This window comes from Hoplias malabaricus, chromosome 1, assembly GCF_029633855.1.
Source record: "Hoplias malabaricus isolate fHopMal1 chromosome 1, fHopMal1.hap1, whole genome shotgun sequence".
Taxonomy (NCBI): Eukaryota; Metazoa; Chordata; class Actinopteri; order Characiformes; family Erythrinidae; genus Hoplias; species Hoplias malabaricus.
The window spans coordinates 27954224-27975323 of NC_089800.1; the positions used below are offsets into that span (position 1 = coordinate 27954224).

Below are 21100 nucleotides of genomic sequence, written 5' to 3' on the forward strand. Positions count from 1 at the left end.
CAAAAACATTAAGTCTGTTCATGCTCTAAATGATCTGGCTCCTGTTCACCTTAATTTATACAGTGTTTCTGCCTATATTCTAGTGTTCTGTGCTGTAATGCTTGAAGAAGATGCTCAGTATAATCCAGAAGCACAGAGATTGCACAAAACAATTTTCTATTGACAGGCTTGTTACAATGAAAATAGTCTCTTGATCATGGTGAAAAGTATATATTTTACACAAATGTAAAAAGCAGTGACCTTGATTATGTGACATCTGCTCTTATTAATTTTATACAATCTTTTAAGTCTTATTTCACATAATCTTATTTCATTTATTTCACACACACACACAGATAAAAATTCTAATGGGATTTAATGGTGAAGCTTCTACAAATAGTGATGCTGTTTGTATGGCATGCTGCAGATTCAAGTCATGCGGGCACTTGTGCAGTCTCTGACTTTCCAGGTATTCATTGCACAAGAAGCTGATCAGGAAGAGTTGGGGATGATTACAGGTATCCCCATTGAAAACAGCAGGATCACTGGGTCCAGTTTATGTACTGTCTATGAGAACAGCCCAAGGAAATCAAAAAGCAAAGCATAACTAAACATTGGAACAGTACCAGAACATAAGGGAGGAGGGACCGGTCATGACAGCTTTATAATTATTTTTTTTGTGTCTTATGAGAGCTCCAAGGTCATGCATATCCATAATTGATTTTCAGACTTGCAATAAACAGATTGAATTTTTTGCCCAAACTATGTACAGTAAAATGTGAAAAACTAATTTTATTGCTGATATAAGGGTTGGCACAAATTTGCTTGCATTGACTGAGAATTGCTGGCTGCTCATTTGATATATTTCATAACTTCTGCCCCTGTCCAAAATATATGGAGCCTGTTAAAAGTTGCAAGTTGGAATATATTACAAAATGTAATAATATTGGTCAGTTAAAATATGTAAAATATTATATTAATATATATATATATATATATATATATATATATATTTATATTCTTGTCAGCAAAATATTAAATTACCACATAATGCATTATTTTTAGTGCATCAGTTACAATGTAAATAGACAGTATTAATGATACAGTTGCAATGGTGAAAATAATGGATCACATTTATTCATTCATTCAATGTCTGTAAGCACTTATCCTGTTCAGGGTCACAGTGGATCTGGAATCACTTGGTGCAAGGCAGGAACACACCCTGGAGGAGGCACCAGTTCTTCACAGGGTGACACACACTCACGCATTCAAATCTATGAATACTTTTGAGTAGCCAATCCACCTACCAATTTGTGTTTATGGACCATTGGAAGAAACTGGAGCACCTGGAAGAAACCCGCATGGAAACAAGGAGAACACACCAAATTCCACAAACAGTCTCATGGAGAGAAGTTTATTGAAGTACTTTTTTTTCTTTTGTTCTGGCTTAAATTGACATCTTTCAATCATTCATTCATTCATTCATTCATTATCTGTAACCACTTATCCAGTTCAGGGTCGCAGTGGATCCAGAGCCTATCTGGAATCACTGAACGCAAGGCAGGAATACACAGTGGAGGGGGCGCCAGTCCTTCACAGGGCAACACACACACAGTCACTCACACCTAGGACACTTTTTAACTCGCCAATCCACCTACCAACGTGTGTTTTTGGACCTTGGGAGGAAACCGGAGTACCCGGAGGAAACCCATGCAGACAAGGGGAGAACACACCAAACACGTACAGTCATGTTGATTCAAACCCACAACCTCCAGGTCCCTGGAGCTGTGTGACTGTGAAGCTAACTGTTGTGCTACCCTAAATTGATATCTGAGTTAGGCAATCCATGTAATTAACTGAAAACCTGATGTTGACTAATGTAAAGAAAGCTCTTGTAAACACACCATTTAGTTTGGTTCTTAGACACTGATTGGACAAATATGATGATTTAGTAGTTCTGTGTACTTTTTAATGAGAAGCAAGATGTCTCCTACAGAAAATAAAGTTCCAAACTTGCTGCTCATTACACCTTGAACTGGGAAACAGTTTATGCGAAGATGTAGAAGATGTTTCTTTTCTTATTTTTATCCACACATTCATTGAATATGGTTTTGTTTAAATATTCATATATGCTTTACTTCTTTACAGCAAATGTTTTATAAATTTCTAATACATCCAGCTAGCTGCTACAGTACAAGAACACATAATATTCTTCTTAAGTGGGCAGGGTATTATTGCCATATTCACATTGTTTTAAAATGAAAGAACATTTTGAAATATTTCAAACTGTTCAGAACATTTTACTCACATTAGTGATGTAACAAAATATATTACAAATGACATTGTAACATTGTAAAACATTGTTTGGGTTGCATTTTTTTTGATGCAGCAATGGAATTTGCTAAGTGACAGTGGTTTTCCAAAGTAGTCAATTGCCCATGTGACTATTTAGCAGCATTTTTCTTGCTGTCTCATCTGAGTGCTCAATGGTCATGCACATCCAAAGGTAATGTTTTCAGCCTTGTAATGAACAGAGATGTCTGTGGATCACTAAGGGGGATATTTAAAAAATGTTATAATATTTATCCATTTTTTTTATAAATATGAGGTACACTTGACATCCAGACTGCTAAAAATGAGCTGGTATCAGCCTCATTAACACATTTCCTACTGAAGTTACTTTTTCACCCGTCTGATTTTGTCTTTCTGTTTTTTTGAGAACCTCTTGCAGAAAAATAGGGCAATACTCTGTCGAATTTCCTTTGTTTTCAGTCCATATACCAGAGGATTAACTATAGGAGGAAATATCATCACAGAAGCACCTGTGGCTCTTCGTAAGTTTGATGATGCTGCCTCATATCTGTGTGCTAATAAGACAAAGGTTGCACAAAATTCTAAGAATAAGAAAACAATTAGGTGTGTACCACAGGTCTGAATGGCCTTACTTTTGGCATCAGACTGTCTTTTAATCACAACAGTCATTAAGATTTGAACATATGTGAATATTACTATCAGCAGTGAAATGCCATTTACAAAAGCTATTGTAAACAATCCATAGTAGTTATTTAACCTTGTATCATCACATATTAGCTTCATCAAGGACGGATTATTACAGAACATATCAACAATTTTTGTGCTGCAAATCTCTTTGCGATAAGAAAGTGCAAGTAGTAAACCAATCATAGTAAAATCTATGGTCCATGTTATAGTGATTATTTTCAGCAAGTTGTTTGCTGTCATCAAGGTGTTATATTTCAGTGGACAACAAATTGCTATGTATCTGTCATAGGCCATAGCAGTGAGAATAAGAAATGATCCAGTTCCATATACATGGGACAGTAAAGCTTGAACAAAACAAGCAGAATAAGTAATTGATCTATTCTGTGACAGTATACTAGACACCAGCTGAGGGAAAAATGCTGTGGAACCCATTATATCATTGACTGGCAGATTAAACAATAGAATATACATAGGCTTATGAAGTTTTTTGTTGAAAACAATAGTTAGAATTATAGCCATATTGAAAACCAAAATGGTACAGTATGTAAGGATTCCTATTAAAAATGTTGATAAAATATGAGATGGAGGTATATCCAAGGTTTCCTGTGTCAGAGAGGTTGTGTATATGGAGAAATTTAAATCCATGATTTAAATATGGTTATGACCTATAGTGAGGTGGGACTCAAAGAATCATAATGCAGAATCAATAATGCAGAAAGCAGACAAGTGGCAAAAATGTTCTTAGTGTTCATTTGAGTAGTATGCAAATTTCTTACCCAGTAAACATCAGTGTTCAAACATATCTTACAACATGTGTGTAATGTGTGTAAATATTCAGCTGTTAGTCATGTACAGCATTTTTTATATATGTTGTGGTAGAGCATTTCTCAATCCTGGGCCTTGTGGGCCACAGCCCTGAATATTTAAGAAATTCCTCTGCTCCCGACACACCTGATGCAGCTAATGAGTTAAGGGATCTCTCTGAAGGTGATCAGTGCATATGATTGTTATAAATGATCTCATATGTTATTTCAGTTTGACCTTAATTAAAAGTTCAGTTCAGATTACATCAGTATGGCTATTAAACAAATTTATAATTATGATTTGTGACCATTATTTACATATTCAGTATTAATCCAGGTTTATAATTACTGGACAACATCCAATGTGAACATGAATATAATGAAATTCATCCAGCTTTCATACATTCTTCCACTGCCCAAAATCATCATATAAATTATCAATATTTAATTGTTATAAATCCAAGATAACAGGACACACTTATATCTCTATAGCCCAGCAAGTAATGGGTGAGAGGGCAATCTTTTAGGCTATGTCTGGAACATTGCTGCCATCTTGAAAGCCACTACAGTGGATCAAAGGCACATTTTTCTAATGGAAAAATTGTCATTTATCATTTTAAAGAAGTAAAATGGGGACCTATGCACTTCACTTAGGTGCTACAGTAAAAAAATACAGAATATTCATCTTAAATAAGCAGAATATTATTGCCCTATTTACACTGTTTTAAAATGTAAGAAAAAGTTGAAATACTTAAAACAATTTAGAACATGTTAGTCAGAGTTAGTAATGTAACAGAATACATTACAGATGACATATCAGAGCGAGATATTTTAAAGTTATACTCTCAATGATCAAGGACCTGTTTACCTCAGAAAATACTGTTTTAGGTCGTATTTTTTCGATGCAGCAATGGACTGTGCTAAGTGATGGTGGTTTTACAAACTCAGTTGCCCATGTGACTATTTAGTAACATGACTTTTTTCCTGCAGTGTCATTCAAGCACTTAAAGGTCATTCACATTCAAAGATCATGTTTTCAATCTAGCAATAGACAGAAATATCTATAGATTTCCTACCCCCCCCCACCCCCCGCCCCCATATGTACAGTACCTTGCAGTACATGTTGGAAGAAGTAATGATATATGCAATAATACATACTATGTTTGGTGAGGGATTTAACTTTACAGACTGTTGTTGGAGGTTAGATGCCTTGCACAAAGAAACCTCAGCTTTGGACTGAGGGAGGAGGACAGCTTCTGATGGATTTAATTTGAAGCAACTAATGCTTCTCAATTTTAATTTGATAATTTCTGTTATGTATAAATATAGATTATTTATACATATTTTTAACATAACTAGCTATAGGACTGGATGTCATGTTTACAGCTTGTATAAAGCACAATCAAAAAGTTAAAATCTTATTACTGAAGAAGGCTTTAAAAACATTACATGAAATAATACTTATGCATTTATTTATAAATATGTGGTACATATCTATTGCAAAATATTACAAACGAATGAAAGTATATTACTGATTACTTCCTCTTTGTCCAGCTGACAGGAAAGCACACAATGTTTCCATATAATGTCTTCTAGTAAAAACGTAATTTAATCTGAAAACATTTCATTCTTGGCATCCAGACTGTTAAAGTGAGCTGGTATCAGCCATTACATTGCAGTTACTTTTTCACCCGTCTGATTTTGCCTTTCTGTTTTTTTGAGAACTTCTTGCAGAAAAATAGGGCAATATTCTGTCGAATTTCCTTTGTTTTCAGTCCATATACCAGAGGATTAACTATAGGAGGAAATACCATCACAGAAGCACCTGTGGCTCTTCGTAAATTTGGGGAAGCTGTCTCAAATCTGTGTGCTAATAAGACAAAGGTTGCACAAAATTCTAAGAATAAGAAAACAATTAGGTGTGTGCCACAGGTCTGAATGGCCTTACTTTTGGCATCAGATTGTCTTTTAATCACAACGGTCATTAGGATTTGGACATATGTAAATATAACTATCAGCAGTAAAAGGCCATTATGAAAAGATATTGTAAACAATCCATAGTAGTTATTTAACCTTGTATCATCACATATTAGCTTCATCAAGGACGGATTATTACAGAACATATCAACAATTTTTGTGCTGCAAATCTCTTTGCGATAAGAAAGTGCAAGTAGTAAACCAAACATAGTAAAATCTATGGTCCACATTATAGTGATTAATTTTAGTAAGTTGTTTGCTGTCATCAAGGTGTTATATTTCAGTGGAAAACAAATTGCTATGTATCTGTCACAGGCCATTACAGTGAGAATAAGAAATGATCCAGCTCCATAAACATGGGCCAGTAAAGCTTGAAAAAAACAAGCAGAGTAAGTGATTGATCTATTCTGTGACAGTATACTAGACAACAGCTGAGGGAAAAATGTTGTGGAACCCATTATATCATTGACTGGCAGGTTAAACAATAGAATATACATAGGCTTATGAAGTTTCCTGTTGAAAACAATTGTTAGAATTATAGCCATATTGAAAACCACAATGGCACAATATGTAAGGGTTCCTATTAAAAATGATGGGAAAATATAAGATGGAGGTATATCCAGGGTCTCCAGTGTCAGAGAGGTTGTGTATATGGAGAAATTTAAATCCATGATTTAAATATAGTTATGACCTCTAGTAAGGTGGGACCCAAAGGATAATAATGCAGAGTAAATAATTCAGAAAACAGACAAGTGGCAACAATTTGCTTAGTGTTCATTTGAGTAGTATGTAAACTGATTAACCAGTAAACCATCAGTGTTCATACATATCTTACCACATTACTTTTGTAAGAATGGAGAATCACAGGTAGAATCTGCCACAAATATTAGCAGCTTAAAGAACCTATCACATGTGTGTAATGTGTGTAAATAGTCAGCTCTTAGTCAAGCACAGCATTTGTATATATGATGTGGTAGAGCAGTTCTCAATCCTGGGCTTTGTTGGCCACAGCCCTGAATATATAAGAAATTCCTCTGCTCCTGACACACCTGATGCAACTAATGAGTTAAGGGATCCCTCCGAAGGTGATCAGTACATATGATTGTTATAAATGATCTCATATGTTATTTCAGTTTGACCTTAATTAAACGTTCAGTTCAGAATACATCATTATGGCTATTGTACACATTTATAATTATGATTCGTGACCATTATTTACATATCCAGTATTAATCCAGGTTTATAATTACTGGAGAACATCCAATGTGAACATGAATATGATGAAATTCATCCAGCTTTCATGCATTCTTCCATTGCCCAAAATCATCATTTAAATAATCAATATTTAAATTGTTATAAATCCAAGATAACAGGACACACTTATATCTCTATAGCCCAGCAAGTAATGGGTGAGAGGGCAATCTTTTAGGCTATGTCTGGAAAATTGCTGCCATCTCGAAAGCCACTATACTGGATCAAAGGCAAATTTTTCCAATGGGAAAATAATCATGTAGCATTTTAAAGAATTAAAAGGTGGACCTATGCACTTCACTCAGGTGCTACAGTAAAAAAACACAGAATATTCTTCTTAAGTAAGCATAGTATAATTGCCATATTCACACTGTTTTAAAATGTAAGAAAATGTTGAAATACTTAAAACAATTCAGAACACGTTAGTCACAGTTAGTAATGTAACAGAATATATTACAGATGACATATTAGAGTGAGATATTTTAAAGCAATACTCTGAATGATCGAGGACATTTTTACCTTAAATAATAGTGTTTTAGGTTGAATTTTTTGATGCAGAAATGCACTGTGTTAAGTGATGATGGTTTTGCAAAATCTATTGTGATTATTTAGTAAAATGACTTTTATTTCTTGCCATGTCATTCAAGCACTTAAAGGTCATTCACATTCAAAGATCATGTTTTCAGCCTTTCAAAAAACAGAGATTTCTATAGATTTCCTGTTTTCCCCCAATATGTACAGTAACATGCAGTACATGGTGAAAGAAGTAATGATATATGCAATAATACAGACTATGTTTGGTGAATGATTTTAATTTTACAGGCTGCAGTTGGAGGTTAGATGCCTTGCACAAAGAAACCTCAGCTGTGGACTGAGGGAGGAGGACAGAGATTATTTCTGTTATGTATAAATATAGATTATTTATTCACATTTGGTACATAACTAGCTCTAAATCTGTATGTTGTGTTTACAGCTTGTATAAAGCAGAATACAAAAGTTAAAACCTTATTACTGAAGAAGACTAAAACATTACAACAAATGATACTTTTGCCTTTATTTATAAATATGTGTTACATATCTACTGCTGAAAATTAGAGATGAATGAAAGTTTATTGCTGATTACTGCCTCTTTGTCCAGTTGACAGGAAAGCACACAATGTTTCCATATAATGTGGTTTGTTATTGTGCGTTGTGCTGGTACGAGTGGTTCAGACACAGAAGTGCTGCTGGAGATTTTAATCCCCTCAGTGTCCTGAAAAGTAATTTAATCTGAAAACATTTCATTCTTGGCATCTAGACTGTTAAAGAAATGAGCTGGTATCGGCCACATTAACAAATTTCCTACTGCAGTTATTTTTTCACCCGTCTGATTTTGCCTTTCTGTTTTTTTGAGAACTTCTTGCAGAAAAATAGGGTACTCTGTCGAATTTCCTTTGTTTTCAGTCCATATACCAGAGGATTAACTACAGGAGGAAATATCATCACAGAAGCACCTGTGGCTCTTCGTAAATTCGGGGAAGCTGTCTCAAATCTGTGTGCTAATAAGTCAAAGGCTGCACAAAATTCTAAGTATAAGAAAACAATTAAGTGTGTACCACAGGTCTGAATGGCCTTACTTTTGGCATCAGACTGTCTTTTAATCACAACGGTCATTAGGATTTGGAAATATATAAATATCACTATCAGCAGTAAAAGGCCATTATGAAAAGATATTGTAAACAATCCATAGTAGTTATTTAACCTTGTATCATCACATATTAGCTTAATCAAGGATGGATTATTACAGAACATATCCACAATTTTTGTGCTGCAAATCTCTTTGCGATAAGTTACTGCAAATAGTAAACCAAACATAGTAAAATCTATGGTCCATATTATAGTGATTATTTTCACCAAGTCGTTTGGTGTCATCAAGGTGTTATATTTCAGTGGAAAACAAATTGCTATGTATCTGTCACAGGCCATAGCAGTGAGAATAAGAAATGATCCAGCTCCATAAACATGGGCCAGTAAAGCTTGAAAAAAACAAGCAGAGTAAGTGATTGATCTATTCTGTGAAAGTATACTAGACACCAGCTGAGGGAAAAATGCTGTGGAACCCATTATATCATTGACTGGCATGTTAAACAATAGAATATACATAGGCTTATGAAGTTTTTTGTTGAAAACAATAGTTAGAATTATAGCCATATTGAAAACCAAAATGGTACAGTATGTAAGGATTCCTATTAAAAATGATGGGAAAATAAATGATAGAGGTATATCCAGGGTCTCCAGTGTCAGAGAGGTTGTGTATATTGAGAAATTTAAATCCATGATTTACATATGGTTCAATTTTCAGATTACCTACAGTGAGGTGGAACACAAAGAACAAAGTAATGCAGAAAGCAGACAAGTACCTGGGGTCTATGGGGCAGTGGGCTGGCCTTGGGTGGCCCGGACGCTCAGCTTCTGCATGATGATTGTCTGAGGCTGAATCCCTTTTTGATTGACAGCGAAATGAGCGAATCAGCTATCCTTTGGTGTAAATATCCGTGAGAGCATTATATTTTCATTCTGTTCTGAGTTGAACCGGAGACTTTCTTAAACCTCTTAGCAGCATTTTCTTTGTTAAAAACGACGTGAGAAATTAAGCTTCTATTTCTGATGGGTTTTTTGTAGCTGCTTGTGTTTAGAGACTGACTTCTATCGCAATTTCTGTCCAGCGAGTGCTGCTGAGCCCCTCCAAGGTCACAAAGCACTCACAGGCGGACGGACACACTTCACATGTGCCAAGGCTGTTTAAGCAGCCTAGCTCTGCTGGCCATTGAGAGGACACTAGTCAAGTCCCTGGAAAAGACGCCTTGTTGGTACAACAGGGTCACCGATAATTTTCTTGAAAAGGAACGGAGGGTAGAATTTACATATAAATAAACTGACACATTTTATGATATAGGCTGAAATTGAGCTTCCCCTCCTTGAATGACCAGCATCCGCCACTGGTATATGGAGAAATGGTTCAATTTACATATTACCTAATGGGAGGTGGACAAAAAAGTGCAAAATAATGCAGAAAGCAGACAAGTGGCAACAATTTTCTTTAGTCTTCTTCTGAGTAGTATGTAAACTGCTTACCTAGTACACATACGTGTTCATCAAGATCACACTAATTTTCTAAGTTGGAGAATCACAGATAGAATCTGCCACAAATACTAGCAGCTTAAAGAACCTATCACATGTGTTAAATATGTGTAAGTATGCAGCTGTTAGTCATGCACAACATTTTTATACATGTTGTGTTAGAGCAGTGCTTCTCGATCTTGGCATTTGTGGGTCACAGCCCTGAATATTCAAGAGATTCCTCTGCTCACAACACACCTGACACAACCAATGAACTAATTAAGGGATCACTCTTAAGGTGATCAATGCATATGATTGTTATAAATGTTCTCAGATTTATTTTCATTTTTTATGCAATTTATCCAGCTTTGATATAGTCTTCAATGGTAAAAAGGTCATCAAATAGATCAAATCAATTTATAAACTGTTATAAAAGGTCATATTAAATACATGGGCATATCAGCTGACAGGAAAGCATACAATTCTTTGACAATTTGAAACTTCAATTCAATGTGCACACTGTCCAATGAAAAACAAGAATCTTTACAATAGTAATTTTGTAGATGAATGAAAAAAACCTTATTAAGTTTCAGTGGAAGTTAATATAAAAATATTTAATTCCAAGTAATTTTGGCGCATTCTTCATTGGCCCATTCTTCATGAAATTGTCACACAGTTTAAAAATGCGTCTTGAAATTTTGTGGCACACTAAAAATAGATAGAAACAGACACAGGCGTTTTAAGTACATACAATGATTTTGTGATTCATAAATATAAATTATGTATTCATAAGTTATACCTAACCAGCGATGGCATTTACTTTTGTGTCTGTTCACAGAATGTATAAAACAGAAACCAAAATATACAAATAAAACCAAAATAACCAAATAATACAGTAATGAACTTATTTAAAAATTAGTGGTATATATTTTTTATTTCCCCCATATCCATCTGACAAACAAAATTACACCAAAGTGTTTTCATAAAGGCTTAAAATAAAATAAATTCATTTAATTATAATACATTTTATTTTGGCCTCACTTCAACTAACATGTTTCCTACTGAAGTTGCTTTTTAACCTGCCTGATTTTGTCATTATGTTTTTGTGAGGAGATTTTCCTCTTGAAAAATAAATTAATACTTTGTCGAATCTCTTTAGTTTTTAGTCCATACACTAGAGGATTAACTATAGGAGGAAATATCATCACAGAAGCACCTGTAGCCCTTCGTAAGTTAGGGGATGCTGTTTCAAATCTGTGTGCTAACACGACAAAGGCTACACAAAATTCATAGAATAAGAAAACAATTAGGTGTGTACCACAGGTCTGAATGGCCTTACTTTTTGCATCAGAATGTCTTTTAATCACAACAGTCATTAAGATTTGGACATATGTGAATATTACTACCAGCAGTAAAAGGCCATTAAACGAAGCTATTGTAAACAGTCCATAGTAGTTATTTAAACTTGTATCATCACATATAAGCTTCACCAAAGATGGATTATTGCAGAACAAGTCCACAATTTTTGTGCTGCAAATCTCTTTGCGATAAGAAAGTGCAAGTAGTAAACCAACCACAGTAAAATCTATGGTCCACATTGTAAGGATTATTTTTAGCAAGTTGTTTGGTGTCATCAAGGAGTTATATTTCAGTGGACAACAAATGGCAATGTATCTGTCATAAGCCATAGCAGTGAGAATAAGAAATGATCCAGCTCCATACAGGTGGCTGAGTAAAGCTTGAAAAAAACAAGCTGAATAACTAATCAATCTATTTTGAGAAAGTATACTAGACACCAGCTGAGGGAAAATTGCTGTGGAACCCATTATATCATTGACTGGCATGTTAAACAATAGAATGTACATAGGTTTATGAAGTTTCCTGTTGAAAGCTATTGTTAGAATTATAGTCAAATTGAAAACCAAAACGGCACAATATGTAAAAGTTCCTAGTAAAAATGCTGGAAAAATATCAGATGGAGGCATATCCAGGGTCTCCAGTGTCAGAGAGGTTGTGTATATGGAGAAATTAAAATCCATATTTTTTTAAGCTTGATGACCTAAAATGAGGTTAATGCAGAATGCAGACAAGTTGCAACAATTTGCTTAGTCTGCATTTCAGTAGTAAATAGTGTGCTTACCCAGAAAACTCCAGCATTTATATATATGATATTGATATTCTAAGGATGGATCACAGATAGAATCAGTCACAGATATTAGCAGTTTAAAGAATCTATCAGATGAATTAATATGTGTAAATATGCATCTGTTTGTTATGAACAGCATTTGTATTTATGTCATATTAGAGCGGTGTCTCTCAAATCTGGTCTTTGTTTGCTACTGCCCTAAATATTTTAGAAATTCTTCTGCTCCCCACACACTTGATGCAACTAATGAGCTAATTAAAATATCCTCCAAAGTATGAAGTATATGTGATTATATTTAGGATAAAACTTCATGTAGGGCAGTGGCCCACTAGGACCAGGTTTGATAACAAATATATTAGATCCAAGTTCTTTCCAATTCCCAACAGAATAAAAAAAAAAAAAAATTGAGGCTGACAACATACATGTCATTAGGGATACTATCAAATTCCCTGTGTGTGCTTGTTACAGATTATTTCAAATGTTATTTACATTTGACATTAATAATAAAATTCCATTCAAACAATGTTAGTAAGAGTTATACATCTCATACCATGACAGGTGTTTGTTTTTGCAACTATCCTTCATTACAGTTTGGATGGTTACTTTTATTTTTATCATGGTGATTCTATGTGGTTTATTTTTTCCAGTGTTTTTTGGACAGTCAGAAAGGAGCATTTGTCTTTGTATAACAGAGATTCAGTTTTTTTATTATTATATTACATTAGATTAGATTAGATTGTCATTGAGCAGAGTACAGTTACAAAGCCAATGAAATGCATAAATCATGTAAATAGAAGTGCAAAATACAGTATAATGACATATAAAGATTATAGAATAAATATATACATAGAATGAAAGGATACTGGGGTTGTATAAAAGGTCACAGCCTCAGGAAAGAAGCTCCTACTGAGCCTGTTGGTGCAGGAATGGAGACTCCTGTAATGCCTTCCAGATGGGAGAAGGATACGAAGTCAGTAGTTAGGGTGAGAATGGTCATTAATGACATTCCCTGCCCTGCTCAGACAGCTCTTCTGCTACATGTTCTTAATGGTGTGTAACCGAGTGCCTGTGATGTGTTGGGCATATTTCAACACCCTCTGGAGAGATTTGTGGTCAGATACAAAGCAGCTGCTATACCACACAGCAGTTATAAAGTATGCTCTCAGCGGTAGACATCCACCAGCAATCTGGGACACCATTGAGCTTTCTTGAGGGTTTCATAAGAAGCAAAGGCACTGTTGTGCCTTTTTGACCATAGAGGAGGAGTTCAGTAATGAGGTGAGAGCCTCAGAAATATGGATGCCAAGGAACTTGAAGTCAGGCACACATTCTGCCTCAGCTCTGCTGATGTAGATTGGAGTGTGTGCCTGGTTCCTAACTCTCATAACGTCCACTAGGATCCATTTGGTCTTCTGTGTGGTGAGTTCCAGGTTGTTTTTGTTGCACCACACCACCAGATTCTCATCCCTGTGACCTCACCCCCTTCATTGTCACCTCTCATCAGGCCTATCACCGTGGTATCATCACAAACTTGATTATGGTGTTTGAGCCATAAAGAGGAACACAGTCCTAGATGAATAGGAAGTACAGGAGGGGGCTCAAAACACAACCTTGTGGCACACCAGTGTTCGAGGTGATAGTGGATAAGAAGAATTTGTCTATTTTAAGAAACTGGGGTCTGTTAGTCAGGAAGTCCAGAATCCAACTGCAGAAAGATTGCTGTGCAGAGAGCTGGCTAAGCTTGGTAATCACAGTCTTGAAAAGTGAACTAAAGGCAGTGAACAGCACTCTGACATATGAGTTTTGTCAGTCCAGGACAATGTTTAGTGTTGTAGAGATGGCATTATCAGTTGACCTGTTTCAGTGGTAGTGGCAAACTGGTGTGGGTCCATTGCAGCTGGCAGACATGATTTCACATGAGAAAAATCTAGAATTTTGAAGACCTAGGGAGTAAGTGTGACAGGGCAGAGGTCATTCAGGGCAGAAACAGTTGAATGTATCAGCACTGGCACAATGGTGGCAGTCTTAAAGATATTCGGGCCAACCGCTTTGGCCAGTGACAGGTTGAAAATCTCTGTGAAGACACCAGCCATCTGCTCGACACAACTTTAAGCACCCGGCCAGTTACTACATCCTGGCCTGCTGCCTTGCAAGCATTCACCCAGCACAGAGAGTAACAGATGTCTATGGTGCAGAGTGTGATGGCTTCTAACCTGTTGGAAAATCTATCTTGTAAAAGAGTACCTAATTTCCCCAGTCGAAGCGAGCATAAAATGATTGACCTCATTGGGCAACGAGGCACAGTTGGGGTGGGGTTGAGGGGGGGCAGTGCAGTGCTACTCAGTCATTGTGTGTTTGCCTTGTTACACACACTGAAGTTGAGAGGAGATGAAGTGCTCTTCAGTTCACTGCTTCTAACCATATTTATCCTTTGAGATGCTTCTTCTGAGGTTGACTCTGGCTAAGCTGTATGCCTCCTGGTCACCAGATATGTTGGCAGCATGCTCTGAATGAAATAGCTCCTGTTTACCTCAATGTATACAGTGATTCTGCCGATTCTAGATTGCTATTTTAGATCGCTTGTTTCTGGCCTTTTGTAAATGCAGACAAAAGTCATGTGTGCGATTGATATTGTATAATGTGCAACTAAATGTGTCTTCTACATTTAAACCAACTGTAGCAGTGAAAACACACATGGGGCAGTGGTCAGGCATCCCCAGCACCTAGACTGCAGATGGGGTTTAGATGCCTTGATCAAGGGGACCTTAGCCATGGACTGAGGGAGGTGGACATCCCTGTTCCTCCACTTCCCTACCCTTGGTTTTCCCACCTGTTGTGGGGATTGAACAAGTGACCATCCAGTCCCAGACCTGTTTCTTTACCAATAGGCCACTACTGTGCCAAATATTAGACCATGGGTGAAACATGAAAATGCCATTTTTCTTTTACTATGCATCTTAGCTGTGGAGCTCTTTTCCTCTTAGACAGTAAAGCACAGTACAGAAATAAGTCTCTGTATTCTGGGCTGACACAGTGGCACAACAGGTAGTGCTGCTGTCACAGAGCTCTAGGATTTTGTGTTCGAGCGCCAATATGAGTGACTTTCAGGATTTCTAACATGTCCTACTGGAAAGTTGTAGTCTCTGTAATCTAGCTTTTAATCAAGCACTACTCTTTTTATACTGAATGTTCTACAAGTTGATTTATAGGTTTCTTATTAAATAAACACATGTTTTTTTTTTCCTCTGTAAAGCACTTTGTGGTGCTACATGTACGAAATGTCATGTACGCAGCAGGTAGTTTCGCAGTCACACAGCTCCAAGGACCTGGAGTTTGTGAGTTGAAGTCACACTCTGGGTGACTGTCTGTGAGGAGATTGATGTGTTCTTCCCATGTCCATGTGGGTTTCCTCCAGATGCTCTGGTTTCCTGCCATGGTCCAAAAACACATGTTGGTAGGTGGATTGGTTACTCAAAAACATCCATAGGGCTGTGTGTGTGTGTGTGTGTGTGTGTGTGTGTGTTTGTGTGTGTGTGTGTGTGTGTGTGTGTGTGTGAGACACCCTGTAAGAGACTGCCGCCCCCTCCAGTGTGTGTTCCTGCCTTGCAGCCAATGATTCCAGGTAGGATCCGTACCCACCTCAACCATGAACTGGATACGCACTTACAGACATTGAATAAAGGAATGAATGAACTGTCAAAGTACTTGATATTAAAATGTTGCATCTGATGAAAATTCTGAATTGAAGTTTCAAATTTAAACGAAAAGCAAGTATCATCAAAATAGCAATTTTATAGGTGTATTCTACTGGTCTATTCTTCATGAAATTGTCACACAATGTGAAAATTTGGCTTGAAATTATGTAGCACACTACTACATTATAACACAGACTATGAAATTTACTTTGTCTGTTCACAGAATATAAATCAGAATCCAAATTTTCAAAAAGTGTCACTGAAAAACAGACCTAAGCATCTGTTTTAAATGAATTAAAATGATTAAATTTTGATAAAAAAAAACAAATATTATAGTAATGCACTTATTTATAAATATGAGGTATATATTTTTATTTATATATAATTTTATATTTCCTTTATGTTCATCTTACAAACAAAATCACAGCAAATATTTCATAAAGGCTTAAAATGAAATCAAGGTATTTAATCATAAAACATTTGAGACCCTTAGCCTAACTCACACTAACATGTTTTCTACTTTTTATCCTGATTTTGTCATTTTGTTTCTGTGAGGAAATTTTCCTGTAGAGAAATAAAGTAATACTTTGTCGAATTTCTTTAATTTTCAGTCCATACACTAGAGGATTAACTATAGGAGGAAATATCATCATAGAAGCACCAGTGGCCCTGCGTAAATTTGGTGACGCTGCCTCAAATCTGTGTGCTAATAGGACACAGACTACACAAAATTCATAGAATAAGAAAACAATTAGGTGTGTACCACAGGTCTGAATGGCCTTACTTTTGGCCTCAGACTGTCTTTTAATCATAACGTTCATTAAGATTTGGACATATGTGAATATTACTACCAGCAGTAACAGGCCATTAAATGATGCTATTGTAAACAGTCCATAATAGTTATTTAACCTTGTGTCTCCACATATAAGCTTCACCAAAGATGGATTATTACAGAACATATCCACAATTTTTGTGCTGCAAATCTCTTTGTGATAAGAAAGTGCAAGTAGTAAACCAACCACAGTAAAATCTATGGTCCACATTGTAAGGATTATTTTTAGCAAGTTGTTTGGTGTCATCAAGGAGTTATATTTCAGTGGACAACAAATGGCAATGTATCTGTCATAGGCCATAGCAGTGAGAATAAGAAATGATCCAGCTCCATACAGGTGGGCAACAAAAGCTTGAAAAAAACAAGATGAATAACTAATAAATCTATTCTGAGAAATTATACTAGACACCAGCTGAGGGAAAAATGCTGTGGAACCCATTATATCATTGACTGGCATGTTAAACAATAGAATGTACATAGGTTTATGAAGTTTCCTGTTGAAAGCTATTGTTAGAATTATAGTCATATTGAAAACCAAAATGGCACAATATGTAAGGGTTCCTATTACAAATGTTGGGAAAATATGAGATGGAGGTATATCGAGGATCTCCAGTGTCAGAGAGGTCGTGTATATGGAGAAATTAAAATCCATGATTTACATATGGTTCAATTTTCAGATTACCTACAGTGAGGTGGGACACAAAGAACAAAGTAATGCGGATTCATCTCAATAATGCTCATTCATTCTTTGACTGTAAGCAAGAACACACTGGAGGGGCTGCCAGTCCTTCATAGGGTGACACACACATACACGTACACCTGCAAGCACTTTTGAGTGCCAATCCACCTACCAATGTGTGTTTTTGGACCGTGGGAAGAAACCGGAGCACCCGGAGTAAACCCAAACGGACATGGAGAGAACACACAAAACTCCTCACAGACAGTCACCTGGAGCGGGTCTCGAACCCACAACCCCAGGACCATGGAGCTGTGCGACTGTGACACTGCATGTTGCATCAAGATTCAGTATATATAGAACCAGTCAAAAGTTTGGACATCTTCTCATTTAGTGTTTTTTCTCTGTTTATTATTCTTTTTTAAATTGTAAATGAATATGGAAGACCTTAAAACTATGAAGGAACATATATGGAATTATGTAGTAATCAACAAAGTGTTAAACAAACCAGAATAAGTTTTATACTGTAGATTTTTCAAAGTAGCCCCCTTTTGCTTTGATGACAGCTTTGCACACTCACTTAATCAGCTTCATGAGGTTGTCACCTGGAATGGTTTTCAGTGAACAGCTGTGGCCTTGTCAAGATTTAATTTGTAGAAATGCTTGCCTTCTTAATGTGACTGAGACCATAACTTAGGTGTGCAAAGGTAGGGGCTGGTACACAGTTCTATACAGTGAATAGCCCTATTCCAGCAATAACTAGTGATGGGAATTTCAGCTCTTTTTGGGGAGCCGGCTCTTTTGGCTCGGCTCTTCATAAAGAGCCGGCTCTTTCAGCTCCTAAATGGCTCTTTGTTTTACCACTTATTTCCACTGGTACAGAACAATATTATCTACATTTTACATGACTGTATGGACAATATATTATTGTTCAATTTTAAAAATAATAAATAGTGTTGCAATGGCCAGTTGTTTTTATGGCTGTCTTGTAATAACTCACTGATTGCACTCACACATTCAATTGTATAAATAACTGGAATTTTATTTAAACACCTTAATAAAAAATCACTTGTATACTCTGAAATATAGCCAATGGAACCCAAAAGGTAGGTATTACAAAATAACTTATTAAATTAAATAATCATCCATTTCTGGGTAATAAAATAAACAAATACTCTGCAAAGGGCAAGTCATTTTGGACCATTTCTACTGGTCCATTCTTCATGAAATTGTCACACAATGTCAAAATATGGCTTGAAATTATGTAGAACACTTAAAAATAGACAAAAACAAACACAAAAGTGAATTACATTCAATGCAAGTAGTAAACCAACCACAGTAAAATCAGCAAAAATTGTTTTTAGCAACAAATGGCAATGTATCTGACATAAGCCATAGCAGTAAGAATAAGAAATGATCCAGCTCCATACAGGTGGGTGACAAACGCTTGAAAAAAACAAGCTGAATAACTCATAAATCTATTCTGAGAAAGTATACTAGACATCAGCTGAGGGAAAAATGCTTTGGAAAGCATTATATCATTGACCAGCATGTTAAACAATAGAATGTACATAGGTTTATGAAGTTTCCTGTTGAAAGCTGTTGTTAGAATTATAGTCAAATTGAAAACCAAAATGGCACAATATGTAAGGGTTCCTATTAAAAATTTTGGGAAAATATGAGATGGAGCTATGTCCAGGGTCTCCAATGTCAGAGAGGTCATGTATATGGAGAAATTTAAATCCATGATTTATATATGGTTAAATTTTCAGATGACCTACAATGAGGTGGGACACAAAGAACAACATAATGCAGAAAGCAGACAAGTGCCACCAGTTTGCTTAGTCTTCGTTTGAGTAGTATGTAAATTGCTTAAAAATACAAACTGAAAGCACACAATTTGTTTGTGCATATTGAAGTTTCAAATGGTCACTGTCCAATGAAAAACATTTATCTTTATAATAGTAATTTTATAGGTGAATGAAAAAACCTTCCTAAGTGTGCCAAAGATGAAATATAATGAATTATGTTATATCAACTATTACATACACCCAAGGTAGCTGTCACCTGAATGTAAAACCCAATTTATGCTTCTGTGTTGAACCTAAGGGCGGCACTCTACATTACACTCCTTTAATAGTGCAGGTTAAAGGTTCATACATCGAATACCTCTACACCAATACATTGTGTACTACATAGGGTTGAAAAATATGTTTGGAATTCAGTCCTAGTGGTTGAGTGGTGTAATTACAGAGTGATGCAAACACCAGAGCACAAGTATAAACATTCACAATGGCATAGGACACTTGTGCATAATAGTTTTGTTACTCACTTAGGAACACGAGGCAATTTTTATTTTTTTTGTCTGCTCCTGGGGCTCCCTGTAGTGCAATTAACCTTTACACAACTGTACTGAAACCGGTAGGTCAGGGGTAGGAAAGGAGTGGTTTCCTAGCCTACATTCAAATGTTACATAGTGCAGTTTCTGCAGTGCTGACCCCTGAAAAGCAACGACAGAGGCACAATTACAGGTCAGTGAAGCATCACAATAATATTGAAGCTGTAATTTTAAGGTAAATATATTACAGAGCATTCCTTTAAGTTCTTCCTTTAAGTTCTGTCTACATAGTTGCAGAGCATAGTTTGAGCAATTTCTGCAATTCTGCAAAACACAAATTAAATTTACTTTGTTACTGTCCAACACTGACACACACATACACACACACACACACTGGAACAGGGACCAGGAAGGACATTTTTCACCACACCGGTACAGGCATGTGGTGTTCTATTGTTCTGCTCATCAATCCAGAATAAGATTACATTTTTAGTGAATTTTCAGTGTTTCTTTGTGGGGCCCAGCTACATTTGACTGGGATATGTGTAAACTAGACCTAATTTGGCACCTGATATAAAATATTACAAATATAATTTAAAACAGATTTTTCTTAACTGTTTAGTTAAAACTAGGTCAGCATGTCCATGTGGGTCCTTCATACATTTTATAACGAAGATGGCAGGGCCTTTCTCCATCACATTTTACTGGTTGGGCACTCTCCTGCAAGTCACCAGCCCTGTCCGGATTCCATCATCTGCCAACTCCCTCTCAGCTGAGGCCAAACTACAGCTAAAACACAGTTACTTTGACCATGTGTTTCATCTTCTTTCTTTGGTAACTTGCACCAGAGCCACATGACACACTGTTCCTATATTGTGACATACCTGGATTGAAAGCAGTGCTTTCAAAAGTCAAAACCACCACAAGCATGGAAATGTAGGATGACTCTCTGCAGGTGAGCAGCCTGATATATGATATGAGGAGTGAGTCAGAAAACATCTACCATTTTTTCACTTAGTTGCGAAAGGAACACATAGAAGAGACTTTGAGAGGGTGCTTGAAAAATTTGACTAGTATTTTGTACACATATGGAATGCAATAAATGTTTCAATATGTGTAGCACTGATGGCAGACACTACTTTGTGTGTTTTTGGAACACAAAAAAAACAATGATACTATCTGCAGATGATCACAGTCATGGGCTGAAAGGCATTCTCCTTCAACTCAACAGAAAACAGTGGAAACTGGTGGCATGTATTTCCAGATGACTCATGGATGCAGAAGCATGTTACAGCCAAATAAAA

At 36.2% G+C, this 21100-nt stretch overlaps 5 protein-coding genes across 5 annotated transcripts; all 5 read right to left on the minus strand.

The window, feature by feature from the left end:
• Positions 1–2655: 2655 nt before the first annotated feature.
• Positions 2656–3624, minus strand: LOC136706998 (olfactory receptor 1E16-like). The gene has a single exon (XM_066680857.1). The coding sequence runs from the start codon at positions 3622–3624 to the stop codon at positions 2656–2658; it is 969 nt and encodes a 322-aa protein (XP_066536954.1).
• A 1837-nt stretch (positions 3625–5461) lies between these two features.
• LOC136707068 (olfactory receptor 7G1-like) lies at positions 5462–6430 on the minus strand. Its single transcript, XM_066680982.1, has one exon. It carries the CDS (start codon positions 6428–6430, stop codon positions 5462–5464), a length of 969 nt encoding a protein of 322 aa, XP_066537079.1.
• Positions 6431–8360: 1930 nt separating this feature from the next.
• Positions 8361–9326, minus strand: LOC136707147 (olfactory receptor 52B2-like). Its single transcript, XM_066681102.1, has one exon. It carries the CDS (start codon positions 9324–9326, stop codon positions 8361–8363), a length of 966 nt encoding a protein of 321 aa, XP_066537199.1.
• Positions 9327–11167: 1841 nt separating this feature from the next.
• LOC136707229 (olfactory receptor 7G1-like) lies at positions 11168–12148 on the minus strand. Its single transcript, XM_066681220.1, has one exon. It carries the CDS (start codon positions 12146–12148, stop codon positions 11168–11170), a length of 981 nt encoding a protein of 326 aa, XP_066537317.1.
• Positions 12149–16444: 4296 nt separating this feature from the next.
• LOC136707311 (olfactory receptor 52K2-like) lies at positions 16445–17434 on the minus strand. The gene has a single exon (XM_066681340.1). It carries the CDS (start codon positions 17432–17434, stop codon positions 16445–16447), a length of 990 nt encoding a protein of 329 aa, XP_066537437.1.
• Between the last annotated feature and the right edge of the window lie 3666 nt (positions 17435–21100).

Bases quoted from the DNA above. Each gene is read 5' to 3' on its own strand.
- LOC136706998 (XM_066680857.1), bottom strand. From the start codon at position 3,624: ATGGATTTAAATTTCTCCATATACACAACCTCTCTGACACAGGAAACC.
- LOC136707068 (XM_066680982.1), bottom strand. From the start codon at position 6,430: ATGGATTTAAATTTCTCCATATACACAACCTCTCTGACACTGGAGACC.
- LOC136707147 (XM_066681102.1), bottom strand. From the start codon at position 9,326: ATGGATTTAAATTTCTCAATATACACAACCTCTCTGACACTGGAGACC.
- LOC136707229 (XM_066681220.1), bottom strand. From the start codon at position 12,148: ATGGATTTTAATTTCTCCATATACACAACCTCTCTGACACTGGAGACC.
- LOC136707311 (XM_066681340.1), bottom strand. From the start codon at position 17,434: ATGGATTTTAATTTCTCCATATACACGACCTCTCTGACACTGGAGATC.